This window comes from Neofelis nebulosa, chromosome 8 (assembly GCF_028018385.1).
Source record: "Neofelis nebulosa isolate mNeoNeb1 chromosome 8, mNeoNeb1.pri, whole genome shotgun sequence".
NCBI classification, from domain to species: domain Eukaryota; kingdom Metazoa; phylum Chordata; class Mammalia; order Carnivora; family Felidae; genus Neofelis; species Neofelis nebulosa.
In genome coordinates, this window is record NC_080789.1 from 77,393,292 (window position 1) to 77,416,681 (window position 23,390).

Consider the following 23,390-nt stretch of genomic DNA (forward strand, 5'->3'; position numbering starts at 1 on the left):
GTTTGTCTAGGAATGCAGACGTGGAGATGACTCTGGAGCGAGCAGTGAGCATGCTGGATGCAGACCACACACCATCACCCAGAATTTCTGCGGCAGCTACTTTCATACAGCACGAGTGCTTCCAGAAATCTGAAGCACGGAAAAGGGTGAGTATCATCTTAAGTCCACTGTAAAATTACCACACTTTGACATCCATTATGGTGGCCCTGCACGCTGAAACCAGTAATTTAAGTTAAAAACAAATCTTTATTGAGTTATATGTCAACTATGGGTCAATTTTAAATAACAAGTTAATAAAATAAATAAAAGTCTTCATCGAGCCTTTTTAATTAAAAGGGAATATATACTCAGTACCAAAAAAAATTTACTGCAATTCAGAAACTTAGAATGTAAGTCTCCACACAAGCCTTCCCCTCTTTGTCTGTCTCTCCAATCTCCCGCTTTAGGACCAAAGCCAACAATTGTTCATAGTCTGTGTACTTTTAGAGTTTTCTGATGAGAGGAGGGGGTTAGAGAGCTACCAAGAGCACACATGAGCATTTTAGACTATTGTTTTCTATATTTAAATATATATTAAATGTAAACAATGTTTTGCGGTTTTCTCATTAAGCAGTTATGAAAATGGTTCCATAGACAGCTCTGTACATATATCTTTTGGCATTCCCATAAGTGTCGTACAGGGCAGACCACCTCCCAGATGGAATCACTAGGTCATTTTATGTTTGTTTAAAAAGTGGTATATTTGTTCAGGAAAAAATCATAGTTGAAAAAGGTTTGCAGTGAACCTAAGTTTCCCTCCTACTCCAAACCTACCCCCCATTTAACTTTTTCTTTTTTTCTCTCCTATCCTCTCTCCTCCTCCCTCCCTTCTCTTTCCCTGTCTCTCTCTCCCACATCATTTTTGGGTGTCTTTCCAGAGATATTCTATACGTGTAGAAACAATTACTGGGTGGGTTGGTTCAGTATCCTTTTTCGTTTAAAACAAAATTACAAATGGTAGCAGGTTATAGTAGTCTGCACTTTGTTTTCGTTTAAGGCTATATCTTAGAAATGTTTGATATATATTAGCCCTATTTCATTCTTTAAAGTTGCTACGTGGATTTCTTTTGTATAAATGTACCAGTTTTGTTTGTTCATTTTTTTAACAGCTTTATTAAGGTCCAATTAAATTTTACCATGTTTAGCCATCATGAAACCATCACAATCATGATAACGAACATACCCATTATCTCCAAAGTCTCTTTGTGCCCCTTTATAATCCAAACATCTGACCCCTCCCTAACCCACTTCCACTCCTCAGGTAACCAATGATCTGCTTTCTGTTACTATACAATATATTAAAGTTTCTAGAGTTTTATATAAACTATGTAATATATATGCTTTTTTCTTTGGATTCTTTTACTGAGCTTTAATCTTTTGAGATTTATCCATGTTGTGAATATCAAAAGATGTGTGCATATGTGTGTTTGTGTGTGTGTAGCTGAACAGTATTTCATTGTATGGATACACCTTAGTTTGTTGATTCACTCACCTGTTGATGGATATTTGAGTTTGGGCTAGTACAAATAAAGCTGCTGCGAACATATATGCACAAATCTGTTTTCATTTCTATTGGGTAGATACCTAGGAGTTGAATGTCTGGATGATATGGTAGGTATATGTTTGACTTTTTAAGAAACTGCCAAACTATTTATTTTACTTATTAGTTAGTTAGTTAGTTAGAGAGAGAGAGAGAGAGAGAGAGAGAGAGAGAGAGAGAATCCCAAACAGGCTCTGAACCACACAGGCACCCGTTTTTCCTTTTAAAAAAATTATTTAAATTCCAGTTAAATACAGTGTCACATTAGTTTCAGGTGCACAAAACAGTGATTCAACACTTCCATACAACACCCGGTGCTCATCACAACAGGGTACTTTTTAATCCCCATCATCTGTTTAACCCATCCACTCACCCACCTCCTCTCTGGTAACCATCAGTTTGTTCTCTATAGCTTAGAGTCTGTTTCTTGGTTTGCCTCTTTCTCTTTTTCCCTCTATGCACATTTGTTTTGTTACTCAAATTCCACATGTGAGTGAAATTGTATGGTATTTGTCTTTCTCTGACTTATTTCACTTAGCATTATACTCTCTATCTCTGTCCACATCACCATAAATGGCAAGATATCATTGTTTTTTATGGCTGAGTAATATTCCAGTACTTTATCCATTCATCAGTCAATGACATTTGGGCTGGTTCCATAATTTGGCTATTGTTGATAATACTATTATGAACATAGGGGTGCATGTATCTCTTTGAATTAGTATTTTTGTATTTGTTGTGTAAATACCTAGTAATGCAATAACTGAATCGTACAGTAGTTCTATTTTTAACTTTTTGAGGAACTTCCACTCTGTTTTCCAGAGTGACTGCACTAGTTTGCATTCCCACCAACAGTGCAATAGGGTTTCCCTTTCTCCTCATCCTTGCCAACACCTGTTGTTTCTTGTCTTAGCAATTCTGAGAGATATGAGGTGATACCTCATAGTTCTTTTGCCCATTTTTATTTGGGTTTTTGTTCTCTTGTCATTGAATTTTGTCAGTTCTTTCTATATTCTGGATATGTCTTTTTTTTTTTCAAATATGTGATTTGGAAATACTTTCTCCCAGTTGTATTTTGTCTTTCCATTATTTTAACAGTTTTTGATTTTGATGGAGTCTAATTATAAATCTTTTCCTTTATGGACTGTGCTTTTCATGATCTATCCAAGAAATTTTTCTGTACTCTGATGTCACAAAGATAATCTATATTTTCTTCTAGAAGTTTTATAACTGTCAGATTTTATAGTTAGTGTATGATCTGTTTGGGTTTAATTTTTGTATATATTGCAAATGTAGACTGACGTTCCTTTAAAAAAAAAAAAAACACATATGCAGGGGCACCTGGGTGGCTCAGTCAATTAAGCGTCCGACTGTTGGTTTCAGCTCAGGTCATGATCTCACAGTTAATGGGTTTGAGTCCCGTGTTGGGCTCTGTGCTCACAGCTCTCTCTCTCCCTTTCTCAAAATAAATAAATATACATTTAAAAAGTATATATGCAATTATTTAGACACCATTTGCTGGAAAGATTATTATTTTGGTATTACTTCCTTTTTGTGCCTTTGTTGAAAAGTAATTGATCACATCTATATGAGTCTATTTCTGTATCATGTATTGTATTTCACTGATGTTTTATTGGTCTATCTTCTTGCTAATACGACACTGTCTCGATTACTATAGTTTTGTATATTAATATAGTTTTATATTGAAGTTTGCTAGTGTTAGTCCTCTGACTTTATTCTTTTTCAAGTGATTTTGGCTATTCTAGGTCTTTTACAGTCCCATTTGAATTTTAGAATCAACTTGTCAATTTATTTGTGAGAAAACTGCTGGGATTTTGTTTGAGATTGCATTGAATCTGTAGATTAATGTATGGAGAATTTTCATCTAAGCAATATTAAGTCTTCTGACCCCTGACCATGGTACATTTCACTATTTATTTAGGTCTTCTTTAATTTCTCTCAGCAGTGTATTGTAGTTTTTACTCCAGAGATCTTTCATGGGTTTTGTTAGATTTATCCCTAAAGATATAATATTTCTAAATGTTTTTACACATGGTCTGGGTTTTTTTTTCACTTCAATTTTTGATTGTTCAATGCTAGTATATAGAAATATAATTGATTTTTTGTATATTGATCTTGTATCCTGTGACACTACTAAATTCACTCTAAGCTCTAGTAGCATATTTGTAGATTTGTCAGATTTTCTACATAGATCATGCCATCTGCTAATAAAAACTGTTTTATTTCTTCCTTTGCAATCTTAATGACTTAGGTTTCTTTTTCCTTTTTTTCTTTGGTACTGGCTAGAACCTCTAGCACAGTGTTACAAGGAAGTGAAAGTGGACCTGTCCTGTTCTTGATCACAGGCAGAAGCATTTGGTTGTTATTGCACTATTAAGTATGATGCTACCTGTAAGTTTTTGCTTGTTTTTAGGAATTTAATCTGGGGGATTTTTACGTGGGTTTTTTTTTTTTTTTGGAAGAATGGAAAAAATTTTATATTTTAGTATTTTTAACACCATTTCCTTTTCCTGCTCTTTGTTTTATTTTTTAAATTGAGTTATAATTGACATATAACAGTATATTCAGGTGTACAACATGACCCGATATATGCATATCAATGATTACCAATCTAGTTACCATCCATGCTCGGTTATGAATTTTTTTCTTGTGATGAGAACTTTTAAGATCTACTCTTAGCACTTTCAAATGTACAATACACTCTTAATAACAGTCATCATGGTGTACATTACATCTTCTTGACTTATAACTAGAAGTATGTCCCTTTTGACCACCTTCACCCATTTCACCCATGCCAAACCTCCCACCTCTGGCAACCACCAGTCTGTTCTCTGTATCTTTGATTTTGTTTTTTCTTGGTTAGTTTGTTTGTTTGTTTTTAGATTCCACATATAAGTGAGATCATATAGTATTTGTTCGTTGTCTATTTTACTCAGCATAATGCCCTCAAGGTTCATCCATGTTGTTGCAAATAGCTGTTTTTCCTTCTTACTTATGGCTGAATATAGTCCAATGTGTATATATATATCACATTTTCCTTATCCACTCATCCCTCAGTGGACACTTAGATTGTTTCCATGCGATAGCTTTTGTAAATAATACTGCAGTAAACATGGAAATTCATATATCTTTTTGAGTTAGTGTTTTCATTTCTTTCTGATAAATACTCGGAAGTAGAATTACTGGATCATAAGGTAGTTCTAGTCTTAATTTTTTGAGGGACCTCCATACTATTTTCAGAGTGTTTGTACCAAGTTATATGCTCTCCAACAGTGCACAGGGGTTCCCTTTTGGCCACATCCTTGCCAACACTTGTTACTGTCTTTTTGGTAATAGCCATTCTGACAGGTGTGATGTGATATCTTGTGGTTTTGATTTGCATTTCCCTGATGATTAAGAAGGCTGAGCACCTTTTCTGTATGTTGGCCATCTGTATGTCTTCCTTGGAAAAATCTATTCAGGTCCTTTGCCCATCTTTTAATCGAATTGTTGTTTTGCTATTGAGTCACGTGAGTTCTTTATGTTTTGATTATTAACCCCTTATCAGATTTATGATTTGCAAATATTTCCTTCCATTCCGTAGGTTGTCTTTTCATTTTGTGATAGTTTCCTTTGCTGTTTGATCTAGTCCTACTTGTTTCTTTTTGCTTTTGTTCTTTTCTTGTGGTGTCATATCCAAAAAATCATTGCAAAGACTGACATCAGAGAGGTTGCTGCCTATGTTTTCTTCTAGGAGTTTTATAGTTTCAGGTCTCACATTCAAGACTTTAAGTTGAGTTAATTTTTGTGTATGGTATGAGATAGTGGTCCAGTTTCACTTTTTTTTGCATGTGGCCATCCAGTTTTCTCAGCACCATTTGTTGATAAGGCTCTCCTTTTCCTGTTGTGTATTCTCGGGTTTTTTGTTGTAAATTAATTGGCCACATACGTGTCGTTTATTCCTGGGCTGTTTATTCCGTTCCATTGATCTGCATGTCTTTTTATGCCAATATCATACTATTTTTATTACTACAGCTTTTTAATATAGTTTTGAAATCAGAAAGCATGATGGCCTCCAGCTTTATTCTTCTTTCTCAAGATTGATCTGACTAGTCAGGATCTTTTTGTGGTTCCATATAAATTTTAGAATTATTTGTTTTATTTCTGTGAAAAATACCATTTGATGGGAAATTGCATGGAATCTGTAGATTGCTTTAGATAGTATGCACATTTCAACAGCATTACTCTAATCCATAAGCAGGGAACATCTTTCCATTTATTTGTGTCTTCAGTTTCTTTCATCAATGTCTTATAATTTTCAGTGGACAGATCTTCTCCTCTGTTAAATTTATTCCCAGGTGTGTGTGTGTGTGTGTTTTTAATGCAATTGTAAGTGGGATTGTTTTCTTAATTCTGATAGTTTATTACAGATGTACAAAAATGCAACAAAATTTTGCATATTGTTTTATATACTACAACTTTACTGAATTCATTGATTAGTTCAAGTAAACTTTTGGTGGGATCTTTAGGATTTTCTATATAATATGTCATCTGCAAATAGTGACCGCTTTGCTCTTTCTTTACCAATTTGGATGCCACTTCTTTTTCTTGCCTAATTACTCCAGTTAGGACTTGAATACTATGTTGAATATAAGTGGTCAGAGTGGACATCCTTGCCTTGTTCCTAGTCTTCAGAAAAAAAGCTTTTAGCTTTTAACCACTGAATATGATGTTAGCCGTAGGTTTTTCATACATCACAATATCAAGTTGAAGAACTTACCTTTATCCCTAATTTTATGGAATTTTGTTTTGGTTTTTACTCAGAAATGGTTTTGGGGGGCACCTGGGTGGCTCAGTCAGTTAAGTGTCCAACTTTGGCCGAGATCATGATCTCACAGTTTGTGAGTTCGAGCCCCACGTCGGGCTCTGTGCTGACAGCTCAGAGCTTGGAGCCTGCTTCAGATTCTGTGTCTCCCCTTTTCTCTTCCCCTCCCCCACTCGTACTCTGTCTCTCTCAAAAATAAATAAACATTAGATTAAAAAAAAGAAATGGTTTTTGGACTTTATCAAATGTTTATTCACTTATTAAAATATTTCTATGGTTTTTATCTTAATTTTGCTAATATGGTAAATTACTTTGGTCTTTAAGTGTTATCCCATTCCTGGGATCTCACTTGGTCACGATATACTGTTACCTTTTTAAAATTAAATTTGGTAAAACTTTGTTAAGGCAGTTATACAGCTATATTTATAAAGGATATTGATCTTTTCTTGTAATGTCTTTCTCCAGTTTTGGATTGAGAGTAATAGAATACATTGGGAAGTGTTCTCTCCTCTTCAATTTTCTGAAAGTTTGATTGTAATTGGAATTATTTCCATCATAAATGTTTGGTAGAATTCACCAGCAAAGCTCTTGGACTTGAACTTTTCTTGTGAGAGGTTCTTAACCACACTCAGGACCTTCAGATTATGAGACTGGCACACTGCCTGCTGTGCTAAGGAAGCTATGTTCTCAACTATAAATTCATTTTCTTTAATTGGTAACAGGGCTTTGGAGGCTCTGTATTTTTTGTAATGAACTTCGGTAGTGTGTGTCTTTCAAAGACTTTGTCCATTTCGTCTAGGTTGTTCCAGTGCTCTTCATTGCTTTGTGTAGATGTCATGTTATTTCCCATTGCCTAAAGAATTCTCTTTAACGTTTACTCTAGTGCAAGGTCCCCTGGTGGTTACCTTGAGCTTTTGTATGTCTGAAAAGGAATTTCATCTTTGCTTTTGAGAGGTCTTTTCACTAGGTTGACAGTTTTTTATTTCAGTACTTGAAAGTTGTTGCTTCACTGTCATCTTACTTGCTTTGCTTCAGACAAGAAATCATCTGTCATCTTCATTGTTCCTCAGTACATACTGTAACTCTCTCCACCTACCCAGCCTGCTTTTAAGATTTTCTTTTTATCACTAGCATTGAGCAGGTTGGTCATAATGTGCCTTGGTGTAGTTTTCCTTAGGTTTCTTGTGCTTGGGAGCTCATTGAGCTTAAATTTGTAGATTTTTTACTTTTCATCAAATTTTGGAACTTTGGTTGGAATTTCAAATTTTCAACCATTAATTCTTCAGAGATTTTTTTTCTGTCCTTTGGGAACTTGTTACATATATATTTGGCTACTTGAAGTTGTCTCATAGCTCATCTGTACTCTATTCTTTTTCTTTAGTTTTTGTTTTCTGTATGTTTTCTTTTTTAGATATGTGTTATTTGCTATGCTTTAAATTCACTCATTCTTTCTTCTGTAAAGTTTAATATGCCATTAATCTCATTCAGGGATTTTCTTTCATTCATAAATTGTGGTTTTCATCTCTAAAAGTTTTGAGTCTTTTTTCTATCTTCTATGTCTCCACCTAACATTTCAAGTTACTTGAAATCAGTTTGACCCTTTTAAATCTTGCTTTTGAGATTTGCTAGGTGGAACCAGAGCAGCATTTATTCTAGAACGAATTAATCCCCACTTCTTAAAGCAAGACAATTCTGAAAACTAATGCACCATGAATTATGAGGTTTTCTGACTGGGTAGTGAGAATAGACACTGTTCTTGGGCCTGTGTGACCATGAGGAGCTGTTCCCTTAAGTCCTTTGGTTATTTGGTTGGTTAGTTGGTTATTTCCCTGGCTTCAGGCAATTTTCTTACACACGTGCACTAATTAATACTCTACTGAATATTAGATGGAGACCCTCTGCAACCTCAGGAGTTCTCTTTCTGTGCCGCTTTCTCACTGGTACCTCTCCCCTACGGACTCTTCTTCTTGGATCCTGCACTGTCTCCTGAACTCTGCTTGTTGAATTCCATTTGGGTTTTACCTCACTACACAGCAGCCTGAGAACTCTCTCCATACAGTGATCTTTGACAGCAGTGGGGCTCACCTTGCTTGTTATCCATCCCTTAGGGATCACTATCCATCATTGCTACGTTACCAATTATCGAAACCATTGTATGCTTTGTCTGGTTTTTAAAATTGTTTCAGATGATAGGTAAATCCAGTCCTTGTCACTATTGAGTCATTATTAATTTTGATAAATAATTCCCTAATAAATTCCACCTAAGATTGTGTAGACTTAAACCCCACCAACATTGCATCATAGTGCCCATTTATATGTACCATTACTACCATGAGATTATTCTTTTGTGTTTGTTTTTGTTAATCTAATAAGCAAAAAAAAAAGCCATCTCTTTATGGTAAAAACTTTCCTGTTTTTTTGAAATCAAGACTAATAGTTGGTCACTTAATCAGTTACAAAGGAAAAAAAATTTAGTTATACACACTACCACACACACAGTTTGTCATAATCTTGCATAAACTATGCCCATTGTGTGTCATCTGCAATTTTTAGTTTCTTTAAAGTGAAATGAGAACTTAATGACACTGATTCATCTGATTTCACCCGTATCTGAATTTTTACATTTCCCGTAGTCTTTTACATTAATTTTGTTCACAAATAATTACAGAGCGTTTTAAAGCTGTTTTCCTTTATCTAGTCTTTCCAAAGCATGCAGATTAGTTTTCAGAGAAACAGAACTCTTTTCACCCTTAAATTTCATTCGTTTACCTAACAGGTAAATAAATTACATGATTACAGTAACAAGTACAGTTGGCCTAAGTACATTGGGAAACATGTAAGTTATACTTAGTAAATTTGTAACTCAACTAGTAAAAATTGGAGTGCAAAGCCCAACATAGAGTAACCTCTCAGCTTTGATAATTCTCAGGGAATCAGTAGGATTTCCAGAGGGAAACAAGAATGTGACTAATCCTACATATCAGTTAAGTAGAGTCAGGCAAAAGAGTTCTGTGGACTGTTTTCTCCAAAGATTTGTATCTCCTTAATGCTTGGTAGGAATTCATTATCTATTATGCATAATATTATATATAATCCAGTGTTATGCATCTTATTGTATCTTTCATCATGCAGGATTGAAAAAGTCTTCTGAAGTCCAATTTGTCAGTATTTCTATTCATGACATCTGTATTTTAGGTATTACTTTAAAACCTATCCCCACATCTAGATTATTTCTCGTTTTAAAAGCTACATAATTATTGAGTAGTTCTCACTGCCCTTTGCCTGTATGTTTGTTCCATGGGAAGAATATGTAAGGATTTAAAAAAAATTTTTTTTTAACATTTATTTATTTTTGAGAGACAGAGACAGAGTGTGAGCAGGGGAGGAATAGAGACAGAGGGAGACACAGAATCCAAAGCAGGCTCCAGGCTCCGAGCTGTCAGCACAGAGCCTGATGCAGGGCCCGAACCCACAAACTAACTGTGAGATCATGACCTGAGCCGAAGTTGGGACACTCAACTGACTGAGCCACCCAGGAGCCCCAAGATTTAAAAAAATAATGTATTTAACTAGTAATGAACCCTCTTTATACATATAGGTGAAACGAATTCGTCTAAAAATTAGTCCTTTCTATGATTAACTCAGATAAATGTTTAAATCTTTTTTTATTACCAATTTTAAAAAGCTGGGCATTATTAAGCATGCTTTCATTTTCTAATATGGAATTACTTGAATTTTTCTTTTGTTTCTCAAATTGGGCTAGATTTCTACGATCTCTTAAGTTGCTAATTTGATTATAAATATCATTTTGCTTACATATGTGATTAAAGCTGTGCTTGCCTTCTTGGCTCTTTTTCTAAAACTAGGACAAACACTGGTTTTGAGAATAATGAAACATGAAAGTCACACTGAAACCTAAAAATACATATGCGTGGTAGAAAAATTTAAGTATTAAGTTATAACCCAACATGAACAAAATCCTGCTAATATTAAGCATAGTGCTATAGCATTTGAATTTATGTATGGAAGACATTACAGGCTCAGTCTCTGGGGCATGTGACTCTTGACCTTGGGATTGTAAGTTTGAGCCCCATGTTGGGTATAGAGATTATTTAAGAATAAAATCTTAGGGGGAGAGGGAAAATGGGTGATGGGCATTGAGGAGGGCACTTGTTGGGATGTGCACTGGTATGTTATATGTAAGCGTTGAATCATGGGAATCTACCCCCAAAAGCAAGAGCACACTGTATACACTGTATGTGAGCCAACTTGACAATAAATTATATTAAAAAAAAGAAAATCTTTTTTAAAAAGGCAATTATAATTTGAATATAAAGATCAAAATTCTAAATCATAAACTTTTAAAACCAGTGGCAAGTTTTTAATCCTTATTTTATTTGATTAGGACTCAGCCCATTTATCATACTTGATCCTCTTCTCCTTTTTGAACCTTTCTTCTTTTGGTCCAGAGTCTCCTGGTTCTTTTTCCATTTCTCTGGCTCCTTCAGCTTTCTTCTGTGAAAAATTTATCATCAGCTGTCCCTTAAATGTTTATGTTCCTGAGATGCCTTCCTAGGACTTTTCTTCCTCAGCACCATCTCCTGACCTGCCTCATCCACTCCTGTGACTTCCATCCCTATATGATTTAGATGCTGATGACTTCCTGCATCTCTGCCACCTTCTCTCCCTTGGGCTCTAAACCATGTGTCCATCTATTTCCTGGACATCCCACTGAACTCCACATCAGCATTTCAAAAATGGGCACATTAATTTCTTTTGCTTTTCCTCTCTACTAGCCAACCCTCCTTCTAACTTGTTCTTCCTGCTGGGTTGGAAGGCAGGACCCTTGGTGGTTTGAGTATTAACACTCAGAAGTCACTCAGGGAAGCGTGAGGCCCAGCATCCTAATTACCTCAGTGACCTTGGGGAGGATACTAACGTCTCTGAGCCTTGGCATTCCTACCTATAAAGCGGAAATAATAATCCTACTAGAAAGAGTTGTGAGAATGCACTCAGATCATGGTACAATGCCTGCCCCAATCTGAACATATTATTTCCTGTGTGAGTGGTAGTTCACCCAGGTGGTATGACACAAAAACTTGAACACAGACTTTCAACTTTTCTTTTATTCTTACCTCTCAACATTATTCATATTCATGCAGTCTTCAAGACTTTTTAGTGCTGCTACTAAAAGTGTCTTGAATCTACTCACCTCTTTCCCTCCCTACTCAGCGCCACTATGCTAATCCCTATCACCATGTTTTCTGTTAACTCAGCCACTTCCTGGTTAATTTCCCTTCCTCCACTTTTAACCCACTACTGATACAGTCGCCTCTCAGCACCCACTTGCCTTTAGGAGGAAGGATAAATTTAATCTGCAAGGCCCTCCTAAAACTGACCTTATTTCCATTCCTGCTTCAGATCTCATCACCGAAGTTTTGACTGCCATAACTATCTTGCAGCATCTTATAAAACTCATACGAATTCATTACTCAAAATTTGGGAAATTAAGAAACAGACAAAAAGAGACATACCCACACTTCCCCAATATTGTTACCATCTTAGTTTTGTTCTCTGACTTTTTACAAATTGAATATGTAGCTTTCCTTGTAGGGATTTTTTTTTTTTTTGCTTTTATTTTAAGAAGCATGCACAAATATATGCTTGTTTAAAAAAATACAAAATAACAAGCAACTTTCATAATTTATATGCCCATCATTTCTTCCAAACTCCCTAAATTCATTTCCTTCTTTATGTCTGTGTTTGAGTGGAAATACATAGATATTTTATACATTTTTTCTAGTAACACTGTACAATAAGCATTTTCTCATAACATTAGCAATATTTTGCTATGTACCTAGCATGCAGACTGTTAATCTTAGATAATCTCCATTTGACTGGTGAGGGAACTGTAATGACCAATATAAAATATCTGTCAGTTCTAACATTACTCTGCCTCTCCCATGGAAACTTCAATCTGTGTGGATTGTGACAATCATTACCTAGTTAGTCTTCTTGGACATTTATGGTTTCAAATTTTTCCCTATTATAAATACTACAATCACAGGGTGCTTGGGTGGCTCAGTTAGTTAAGCATCCAACTCTTGATTTTGGCTCATGTCTTGATCTCATGGTTCGTGGGTTTGAGCCCAATGCCAGGCTCCACACTCAGCACAGAGCCTGCCTGGGATATTCTCATTCATATTCATTCTCTCTCTCTCTCTCTCTCTCTCTCTCTCTCTCTCTCCTCCCCCCCCCCTTGCTCTGCCCCTCCCCTGTTTGTGCAGGCTCTCTCTCTCAAAAATAAATAAATTTTATTAAAAATCAAATAAATACTGTATTTACAATTACATGTGTGTGCATTTCAAATTCTTTCCTAATGAAGGTTATTAGAAGAGAATATTTTTGAAGTTTTTGACACTTACTGCTGATTGCCTTCCTGAAAGGTTATACCAATTTTCATGGAGTGATTAATTCTAATGGGAAGGAAAAGAGAAAAGGGGAGTGACATTTCACAGAGGTGGTGACATTTGAGCCAGCTCATGCAAGATGAGCAGGGCTTTGCCAGAAGTGAGGCAGAGTGGTCAGAGCATTCCCAACAGGAAGCAAGTGAGAGCAAGGGCACCAGGGCACAAGGGAGCCCTTGCCCCAAAGGAGTCAGTCTGTTCCTTCTGCTTATTTGCCACCAGAATCCTCATCATTTATTTTATAGTTGGCAGGAAGAAGAATCAGAATAGAGCCCTTCCATATATTTAGAAACCATCTCAAATGAAAGGTCTTTTGAAGTTCTGAGATATTCATGTTAGTCTGTTTCTTCTTTTCCTTTTCCCAAAGGGAGAACAAATCCCCTGAGGATTCAGTATAACTGGGAAATACATGCCACCTCTCTCATCCCATCTGCTTCCCTGAATGTAAAGGGGCAAGGACAGTACATTTGGCGTTGGTTCTGATGTGTACAGGATCTGGAGCGCCTGGGTGGCTCAGTCAGTTAAGCCACTGACTTCGGCTCAGGTTATGATCTCACAGTTCACAGGTTCGAGCCCCGCATCAGGCTCTGTGCTGACAGCTCAGCGCCGGGAGCCTGCTTCAGATTCTGTGTCTCCCTCTCTCTCTGTCTCTCTCCTGCTCGCGCTCTGTCTCTCTCTCAAAAATAGACTTTAAAAATAATAATGTGTATAGGATCCATCGCCAACTGTCCTTCTAGATCGATGCAATGAGGAGAATGTCATCAACTTCTTGCATTTGGTATTGATTTTGTATCAATCTGCTTAATAAGATGGATAAAAGTAACCTAAGTCTATTTATAAATTTGGGAGAGGTGCCAGACACTAGGGCGTCAAATTCAACAGTGACTAGAGCTGTAGCAGATTTTTACGTTTGTCTGAGCATGGTGTGTCCACAATGCCTTCTTTCTGGGCTGGAGCAAGTGCTGAAAGCCCAAGGGGTGAAGGTGACAGGGTAAGCAAAGCCGGCTGTCCAAGCCCCCGAGTCCAGTTCCACATGCCACTTCTCACTGATTCTATCATCGCATCTGGAAATGCAATATGACTGGTAAGCCACATCCCATCATATTTTGAAGAAGGCCACTTAGGAGTTATAAATCAACCAAGAAAATATTTCTAAAGCTCGCAAAATACCTGCAGGACAAACAGGATTTTCTTTCTGCATCTGATGCTTCTACAGCTACTGTGAAGATTTAGTATAGCTGGCATTTATGAAGTTTGTGGAGTGTACATTTAACCAACTTAAAACCTAACTATGAAATAGAAATTGATGGAATTAGAGAAACATGTGAACTACAGACAATTTAAAATGTGCCTTTCTGCTCTTAAGGAAGTGTAGTAATGGGAATAGATGAAGTGATCAAGTAGTTGATTTACTGGACCAGAATTAATTGACAGCTAAGAAATCTTTATCAGTAGCATTTTTGTACAAATATATTAGAATGGCTGTAGACGTAGCCCAGCAAAATTGCTGTGGCCAGTTTACCAGTCGTGCCCTGTTCTGCACATGTCTCCTCTGAAGTGAGTTGTAAGTGGAAGTATTATTCCTCATTATTACTAGTAAAGCCTCAAAGAGACCAAAAGAGTACTTCTCTCGTAAGGTTCTCAACAAGCTATTAATTAGATAACATAAATGAAACTCTTAACACTATGCCAACACCTTCTAATGGTAGAAGTGGGTGGGAGAGTCATTATCTGTGTTTTATTATTATTATTATTATTGTTGTTGTTGTTGTTGTTGTTATGGTTATTATTTTTAAACTTTGACTTTTATTCTTGCCTTGCTAGTCTTCTCCCCAGTCCTAACAAAGAAAGATGTAAGATTGGAAGATTATGTCTTAAATCTCATTTATCTGTTTATGAAAGGGAAGCTGAAATTTGATGATACATAGAAAATATGAAAAGGTATTACTGGGCACCAGAGCATGAACTGTGAAGCAGTTAGGGCATCATTCATAAGTGATGAACTTCAGCTGAAAGGGAACCTCCTGCCCATTCACAACAATAAGTGTTTCCTAAAAATTTCTGCATTAAGATGGTGAAAATGACTGACATCTTTACCAGAAGTTCTTACTAATTTAAAATTTCTGCATCAGATGCCAGTGGAAGCCCATGAGAAGGAAAGCCCTCAGTCTACAACTTAACATTTTGCTTCAGCCACCCCATGTCCACCTCTTGACTTCTTTAGATAATATTTGCAGCCTAAAGTATATAGTCACATTGCTCATATTGCCATGATTTGACCTCTTCTTGAACAGCCATACATTTCAGAATCTAAACCATCTATTTTTATTCTTCTTTTCCTAGTGCTAACCCTTTCTCAACCTTTCTCTAATAGACAGCATGCCCTTTCTTGCATATTTGGATGGGAGAGATATTTTCTATTTTTTTTTTAATTTTTTTTATTTTTATTTTTTTAATGTTTATTTTTGAGAGAGAGAGAGAGAGAGAGAGAGAGACGGAGTGTGAATGGGGGAGGGGCAGAGAGAAAGGGAGACAGAATCTGGAGCAGCCTCCAGGCTCTGAGCAAGCTGTCAGCACAGAGACTGACATGGGGCTTGAACTCACAAACTGTGAGATCATGACCCAAGCCAAAGTTGGACACTTAACCAACTGAGCCACCCGGGTGCCCCGAGAGATATTTTTTAAATAGCATATCAAGGGGTGCCTGGGTGGCTCAGTTGGTTAAGCGTCTGACTTCAGCTCAGGTCATCATCTCACAGTCTGTGAGTTCGAGCCCCTCATCAGGCTCTGTGCTGACAGCTCAGAGCCTGGAGACTGCTGCTTCAGATTCTGTGTCTCCCTCTCTCTCTGCCCCTCCCCTGCTCATGCTGTGTCTCTCTCTATCTTAAAAATAAATAAAAACATTTAAAAAAATTTAAATAGCATATCAAAAGTGTAAAGTTATCTACTTAAATTAAGAAGCTTGCATAATTTTTATATGAAGCTTTTTAAATACCCTAAGCAATTGATCATAAAAATAGCTGGCATTTAGGATTAGTTTGCATTGCTACTACCAGTGCCATGGTAAATGAATCTTTATTTCTACCATTGATGGTGAGATCTGTCCATTTATATTGACTGTAAAGTTCTGTCCTGGAAAAAAAAAAATGAAATGTTCATATAATTCTGCTGTTCTTTTATAAAACTCCTTACTCCTCTCATTCCAGCTCTGTTCATCTTCATTATGCTCAAGACTTAAAAAAAAAAAAATTTTTTTAACGTTTATTTATTTTTGAGAGAGAGAGTGAGACAGAGCGTGAGTGGGGGAGGGGACGGAGAAAGAGAAGGAGACACAGAATCCAAACAGGCTCCAGGTTCTGAGCTGTCAGCCCAGAGCCCGACATGAGCCTTGAACCCACAAACCGTGAGAACATGACCTGTATGCTCAAGACTTTTATAGCTTAACTCTTTGTGTCCACTTAACTGGCACTTACCCACCTATCACTTTACTTTCCCCTTCAATTTTTTCATAGGTTTCAGTCTTCTCACATGTATTGTTAGCTCCTCCAAGAGAGGCAGGCACTGCCTTATAGCAGATGTGTATTGTATGCAGTGAGCCTCAGGTTGTGTCCCAGTTACTGTCTGATGGGGACTCTACTTGACATTAGTGAACTTCATCTGTTCATTCATATTACAACAAATGTCTTTAATGCTACATCAGAATAAATATCTGAAATACACATCTGCTTCTTCCCCAGGTTAATCAGCTTCGTGGCATCCCCAAGCTTCTGCAGCTCCTAAAAGTTCAGAATGAAGATGTTCAGCGAGCCGTGTGTGGGGCCCTGCGAAACTTGGTATTTGAAGACAATGACAACAAGTTGGAGGTCGCTGAACTCAACGGGGTACCTCGGCTGCTCCAGGTGCTGAAGCAAACTAGAGACTTGGAGACTAAAAAGCAAATAACAGGTACTGCTAACAGAATATTGAAGGATGTAGAACAGTGTACCCAGCTGGGTATGTTATGTCATCTGTTTTTCTTTTTTTTTTTTTTTTTAATTTTCTTTTTTCTTTTTTAAAATTTACATCCAAATTAGTTAGCATATAGTGCAACACTGATTTCAGGAGTAGATTCCTTAGTGCCCCTTACCCATTTAGCCCATCCCCCCCTCCCACAATCCCTCCAGTAACCATCTGTTTGTTCTCCATAGTTATGAGTCTCTTATGCTTTGTTCCCCTCCCTGGTTTTATATTATTTTTGCTTCCCTTCCTTTATGTTCATCTGTTTTGTCTCTTAAAGTCCTCATATGAGTGAAGTCATAGGATTTTTGTCTTTCTCTGACTGACTCATTTCACTTAGCATAATACCCTCCAGTTCTATCCACGTAGTTGCAAATGGCAAGATTTCATTGTTTTTGATTGCCGAGTAATACTCCATTATATATATATATATGTATATATATATATATATATATATATATATTTATATATATTTATATATATTTATATATATTTATATTTACCGCATCTTCTTTATCCATTCATCCATCGATGGACATTTGGGCTCTTTCCATACTTTGGCCATTGTTGATAGTGCTGCTATAAACATGGGGGTGCATGTGTCCCTTCAAAACAGCACACCTGTATCCCATGGATAAATGCCTAGTAGTGCAATTGATGGGTCATAGGGTAGTTCTGTTTTTAGCTTTTTGAGGAACCTCCATACTGTTTTCCAGAGTGGCTGCACCAGCTTGCATTCCCAACAGCAATGCAAAAGAGATCCTCTTTCTCCGCATCCTTGCCAACATCTGCTGTTGCCTGAGTTGTTAATGTTAGCCATTCTGACAGGTGTAAGGTGGTATCTCATTGTGGTTTTGATTTGTATTTCCCTGATGATGAGTGATGTTGAGCATTTTTTCACATGTCGGTTGCCTATCCGGATGTCTTCTTTGGAGAAGTGTCTATTCATGTCTTTTGCCCTTTTCTTCACTGGACTATTTATTTTTTGAGTGTTGAGTTGGATAAGTTCTTTATAGATTTTGGATACTAACCCTTTATCTGATACATCATTTGCAAATATCTTCTCCCATTCTGTCGGTTGCCTTATAGCTTTGCTGATTGTTTCCTTTGTTGTCAGAAGCTTTTTATTTTGATGAGGTCCCAGTAGTTCATTTTTGCTTTTGTTTCCCTTGCCTCCGGAGACGTGTTGAGTAAGAAGTTGCTGCGGCCAAGATCAAAGAGGTTTTTGCCTGCTTTCTCCTCGAGGATTTTGATGGCTTCCTGTCTTACATTGAGGTCTTTCATCCATTTTGAGTTTATTTTTGTGCATGGTGCAAGAAAGTGGTCCAGGTTCATTCTTCTGCAGGTCGCTGTCCAGTTTTCCCAGCACCATTTGCTGAAGAGACTGTCTTTATTCCATTGGATATTCTTTCCTGCTTTGTCAAAGATTAGTTGGCCATACGTTTGTGGGTCCATTTCTGGGTTCTCTATTCTGTTCCACTGATCTGAGTGTCTGTTCTTGTGCCCGTACCATACTGTCTGATGGTTACAGCTTTGTAGCATAGCTTGAAGTCTGGGACTGTGATGCCTTCTGCTTTGGTTTTTGGGGTCTTTTCTGGTTCCATACAAATTTTAGGATTATTTGTTCTAGCTCTGTGAAGAATGCTGGTGTTATTTTGATAGGGTGTCATCTGTTTTTCTTAAGTTTCCCCAAACAAATGGCTAATGGGTTCATTATTATCTGAGAGGTGGCTTTCAAAGAACATTGTCACCCTCTGAGTTAAACCCCAGATTAAAGTCAAGTTAAAATTTTTTTTTTCCTGAAAGGGAAATTATTTTGAGGCTTTTGCTCAATATTTTAAATTAAAAACTCTGCAACTTTGCATGTTTTTACAACTTTACAGTACTCACCACAGGGAAATTCTGCATCAGTTTACTAACAGCCAACTTTGTGATTTGAGAACGTGTAAGATTTCAGTATTGCCTCAAGTGCACAAGGCATTCATTCTGAAGAGACTCAGTAAGAACCACACCCAATTATTTGTTTTATTTATTCAATAATCCACTCGCTGGATGTATACAAAGAAAGTGAATCAGGGAATCAAATAGTGTCCTTATGTAGAGGATTAGTTTAGTCAAATTAGTCAAAATACAAGAAATGTTATTTCCCAATCCTTCCATTACCTGGACCCCCCAAAATACCAGCTCCCTAGCCCACTCATCCTTGCACCCTAAAAAGAAGAAAAAAAGATGAGTGGCCAGATGCGTTTTTCTAGTTCTTTACTTCATATTTCAAAATCTTGATTTGAACAAATAAATATCTTCTTTCTGCCCAATAGATTAGAAGAATGAAATAATCTGATAGAATTAAAGCAACAGTTTTAGTAATCCTTGAAATGTGGAGAAGAGAGACCTAGTTTTATTTAAATGAATAGTGCATGTGGTAGAGGAGAAAAGGGTGCATTGATGTTCAAGCTTAGCCCTCTTGCTGTCACCGTCAGCTCCCTGCTGATGCTCCCTGCACACGTTCCCGAGTGCAAGAGCATTACTGAGTGCAACCGTTGGTGGTATTGCCTTGCGGAAACCTTCCTTAAGTATCTTCAGGGGCCTAGGTGGTATACGTACATTTTTAATTTATCGCCAAAAGGTTTTAAGGTATTTTTAGGTATTATTAGGTGATGAAATCTTGGTTTTATAAATGAGAAAAGTAAGGCCCCAGCCCTTTTCAATATATCATATAAAAGTATTTTTAAATGATAATGCTGGACAGTGTTGTTTATTTTAGAAGGAAGTATTCCATACATTTTGTTATAAGTTGAATATATTCTACACTTCTGCAGAATACACAGCAATTTATTATACAACAGTTTTTTTTTCTGTTTTTAAAAATGTTGTCATTCTATCTTCTCTGCCCATTTATATCTTAAAGTAATCACGTATTTTTCTATCTTGATATATTTTAATTTTATAAAACTATATGAAGGGTTATACCTTGCTATCCTTCTGCCAGCACGCTGTCATGTCCCATGAGAAATTTCCTTCCATAACTATGACTTATATTAAAACACCTACAGAAATTAAGAGGGATCTCACTCATTCATTCATTCAGCCAGCATTTACGGGGTGCCTGCAAGTACCAGGCAATGAGAATCATTTTAGAAAGGTTGTAGATGTTCTTTTCTTTCTACTAAAACATGAACAGTTACTTGATGGTTGGCACTTAAAAAGAAAACCAAACCTCACAATTGGAACCTAACATTTCCTTCATTAAACTGTAGTAATGACAACCACAAGAGAGAATCAGATAATCTGTTTTACGGTAAAAAAAAAACAAACAAACAAAAAAAAAACTTTCCAAAGGATATGTTTCATTGTAGACTTTAAAATAAGGATAGGATACATTTTGAACTGGTGTTTTGAAGGAGAATGAAAATTATTCCCAGCAAAGTGAACATCATTAGCAAAGCAAAAAGAAGCTGCTGGTCATTTTTAGAGGCAGTTGGATAATAGAGTATTGATGTTAAGGTATATTGTATCTAGAGAGCTTGGGAGGATGTGTGGGTGTGTGTTGAGGAAGTAATCCATTGAACCATGCTTCCCCTTCTTTTGTAGGCAATAGGAAACTATGGTCAGAGAACATTCTGTGGTATTAATGCCATAGAAACCATTCAGTTATCTTTACATAATGTGCAGAACTGATCAGTGGAGGTTTATTGTGCAATTCTCAGGATTTCTAGTACAAGCCAAGCATCCCTTCCCGAGGGGGCTCATTACATGCTAATTGAATTGAGTCGATACTTGAGTGTTTGATACAAATCCTTCTAAATAACTTCCTTTAGCTCTATTAATAGAACAGCTAAGTAAGTGCTTTCTGGGCCTCAGAAATAAATTGTTGACTTAATGTAGACATGTTTATATCTTTGCTTAGAAACACAAAGCGAATAACCATACATATGAATCTTTTCTTGTCTATTTTGTGGATATCTTTTTATTGAGCCTGTTCTTTGTGCTAGTCACTAAGCTAGGACTTTCCATTTTTCATCTTTGTCCCTCCAGTCATCTCCATAAGGCATTATTGACAATTTACATATGATCAGTGTGACACTCGGTGGGGTTTAAGTAGATTGCCCAAGATTATGCAGCTAACAGAACAAAGCCCTATTTCAACCCAGCTCTATCTGGGTGTCTTGCTGTATGAAAGTGGCTCTCACCTCCCTCTTTGGAGGCAGAGAGTGATTCATTTTTACACTTCTTTGGGAAAAGACTTGTCTTTTAGGATCTCCTATCAGAGAGCTCTCCTTCACTCCTCTCTGACCCTTCCTCTGTCTCCACTTGCCACTGACTTGGTTAAGTCCTCTTCACCTCTCTGGTCTACTATTGCAGTAGCCTCTTACCTGCCCACTGATTCAGTTCTGCACATTCCCAGTCTGTCCACTACTCTGCTAGTGATTTCTTGCTGATAGGAAAATATGGTCCCATTGTGCTCCCCATTACCTCTAAGATACAGTCTATACTGTGCAGTATGCCACACAAAGATTTTATGATCTGAGCCTGGTGGCCACTGGCAGCAATGTCTCCTCTCATACCCTCCCAGCCCAGGTTCTGAAATCCTAAAGGATTTGCTGGTCTGTCTGTGTCTCTTTTCTGTCTTGGTATCTTTGTCTCTGCTGTTGTCTTGGACTAAAATCCTTTTCCACACCTTGACCACCTGGTGAACCCTCCTCACCCTTCAATAGCTGTCTTTTCCTCTGAAGGATTTTCAGATGCCATCCTTCCATACTTCATCCCCCCCAGTGGGGTTTTGAAAGAAGGGGCATCTCTGAACTACTTTTGCATCCTTTAATATTAGGATGCCACTTATTTCATGCCTGTGTGTTTACCGCAATAACAACTTTGCTACTCCTCTAAGTTGTTCAACATCTGTGGCTGATTGAATATAAAAAAAAGAGATTCATGACCTGGGAATATCTCAATTAAGAGAAATAAAAGGATCAGGTTTGTTTTCAGATAAGACCCTGATTTTCCTGGCCAAGCTATAAAAAAAATTAACCATCCGATTTCTATATATGCATAAAAAAGGCATCAGCGCTTTGTTCTGCTGGGAGAGAACGTCAACTCACTGACCTTCCTGGCATTTTCAGTACCAGCCTAGGAGGGAAGCTCTTCCCTTTTCAGATGAAAAGACTTAAGGATCAAAGACGTTCCCTCTATGAGATTGTTCCCCCTCCCTTACCAAGTGAGCCTGTTAGTGTACTTTAATTGAAATGAGAACAGTACATACTGGTCTCAGAGGCTCATCTCCAAGGTCACTGAGTAATGAGCATTTGCAGGAGTGAGTAGGACTCTGACTTGGTAAGAATGAAGCAGGAGATTCTTGTGCCTCTTTTCATGTTGCATAAGAAAGAGTCAGGATGATTGGCAATAAAATTTGTTAAAAATGCATATTGACCTCTGCATGTTTTTTGGAAATATTTCATTGGCTTGCTATATTTTAATAAAGTAGCAAAAACATTTTGCTATAAGATATTCGTTATGCACCTTTTAAAAATAATTGTATATTATTTTATTCTGCACTTGTAACGTGCAACAAGTTATCTTGGGTTTGTATATAACTTAGACTAAATGGCCTTTGCAATAGTGTGATATTTCAGGGAAGGCTTACAAAACTTAGGTGAAAGAAGTATATCCATGCAAGGGAAATTATTTAAAAAAAAAAAATTCCTCCTGGTCTGTGATCACTTTGAAAAATAAGATTAAAATGAACCAGTCTTCCTCCTCCTGCTCCTCTTCTCCTTCTGTACTGATAATAGGGATTCATTTAATCATAATATATGTAATTTTTGCTACCTCATTGTCATGCAGAGTTTGTTAAATAACTCTACTTCTATTCCTAGAAGGCAATATTAATAAAACACAGATTTTAATATCTTATAAGATCCTTCTACTAAAATTAGCTGTTTTTTGCAAAAATCACAGTTGGCAATACATTTCTGGAGAACGCAGTTATTCTTATCTCTTTTATAATTGCTAATTATTCAAAGTATATCCCTTACCAGAATCCACTTCTTTCTTTTTGGCTAGAATGAGAGCTTAGAGATAGAAAATTACAGGCTTATCACCTGCAACAAAGAACTTAATAATAGAAATTTAGGCACTATGAATAAATTGACTGGAAGTTAAAGGTGAGACCAATGAAAACCTAAACCCTAATGTTATATCGGGTCATCTAGAATCTAGTCATTGAAATGAATATGTATTAAGGGTCCTTTAGTCCATTCATTACCCAATGCGAGAAATGGGAATCATTTTTTTTTCAAGCCCTCTCTATGCTCAGTGTGGGGCTCGAGGGCACAACCCTGAGATCAGGAATTGCGTGCTCTACCTAATGGGTCAGCCAAAGGCCCCAAGAATCATTTTTAAAATACAAATTACTAAAATCCATTCTGAGATTCTGGCTAATAAATTTGGAATGTGGCCCAAGAATATGTCATTCTGATATGCCGCTCGGTTTATTTGGAAACTGCTAGTCTAGTCTAACACTCTA

At 36.9% G+C, this 23,390-nt stretch overlaps 1 protein-coding gene across 2 annotated transcripts in view; it reads left to right on the forward strand.

Moving 5' to 3' along the window:
- The window catches only part of PKP2 (plakophilin 2), a 94,894-nt gene that overhangs the window by 28,167 nt on the left and 43,337 nt on the right, over nt 1–23,390 (forward strand). For both annotated transcript variants that reach the window (XM_058743128.1, XM_058743129.1), the window contains exons 4-5: nt 11–146; nt 16,609–16,816. In XM_058743128.1, the coding sequence (XP_058599111.1) occupies nt 11–146; nt 16,609–16,816 (344 nt within the window). The remainder of the gene's footprint in view (nt 1–10; nt 147–16,608; nt 16,817–23,390) is intronic.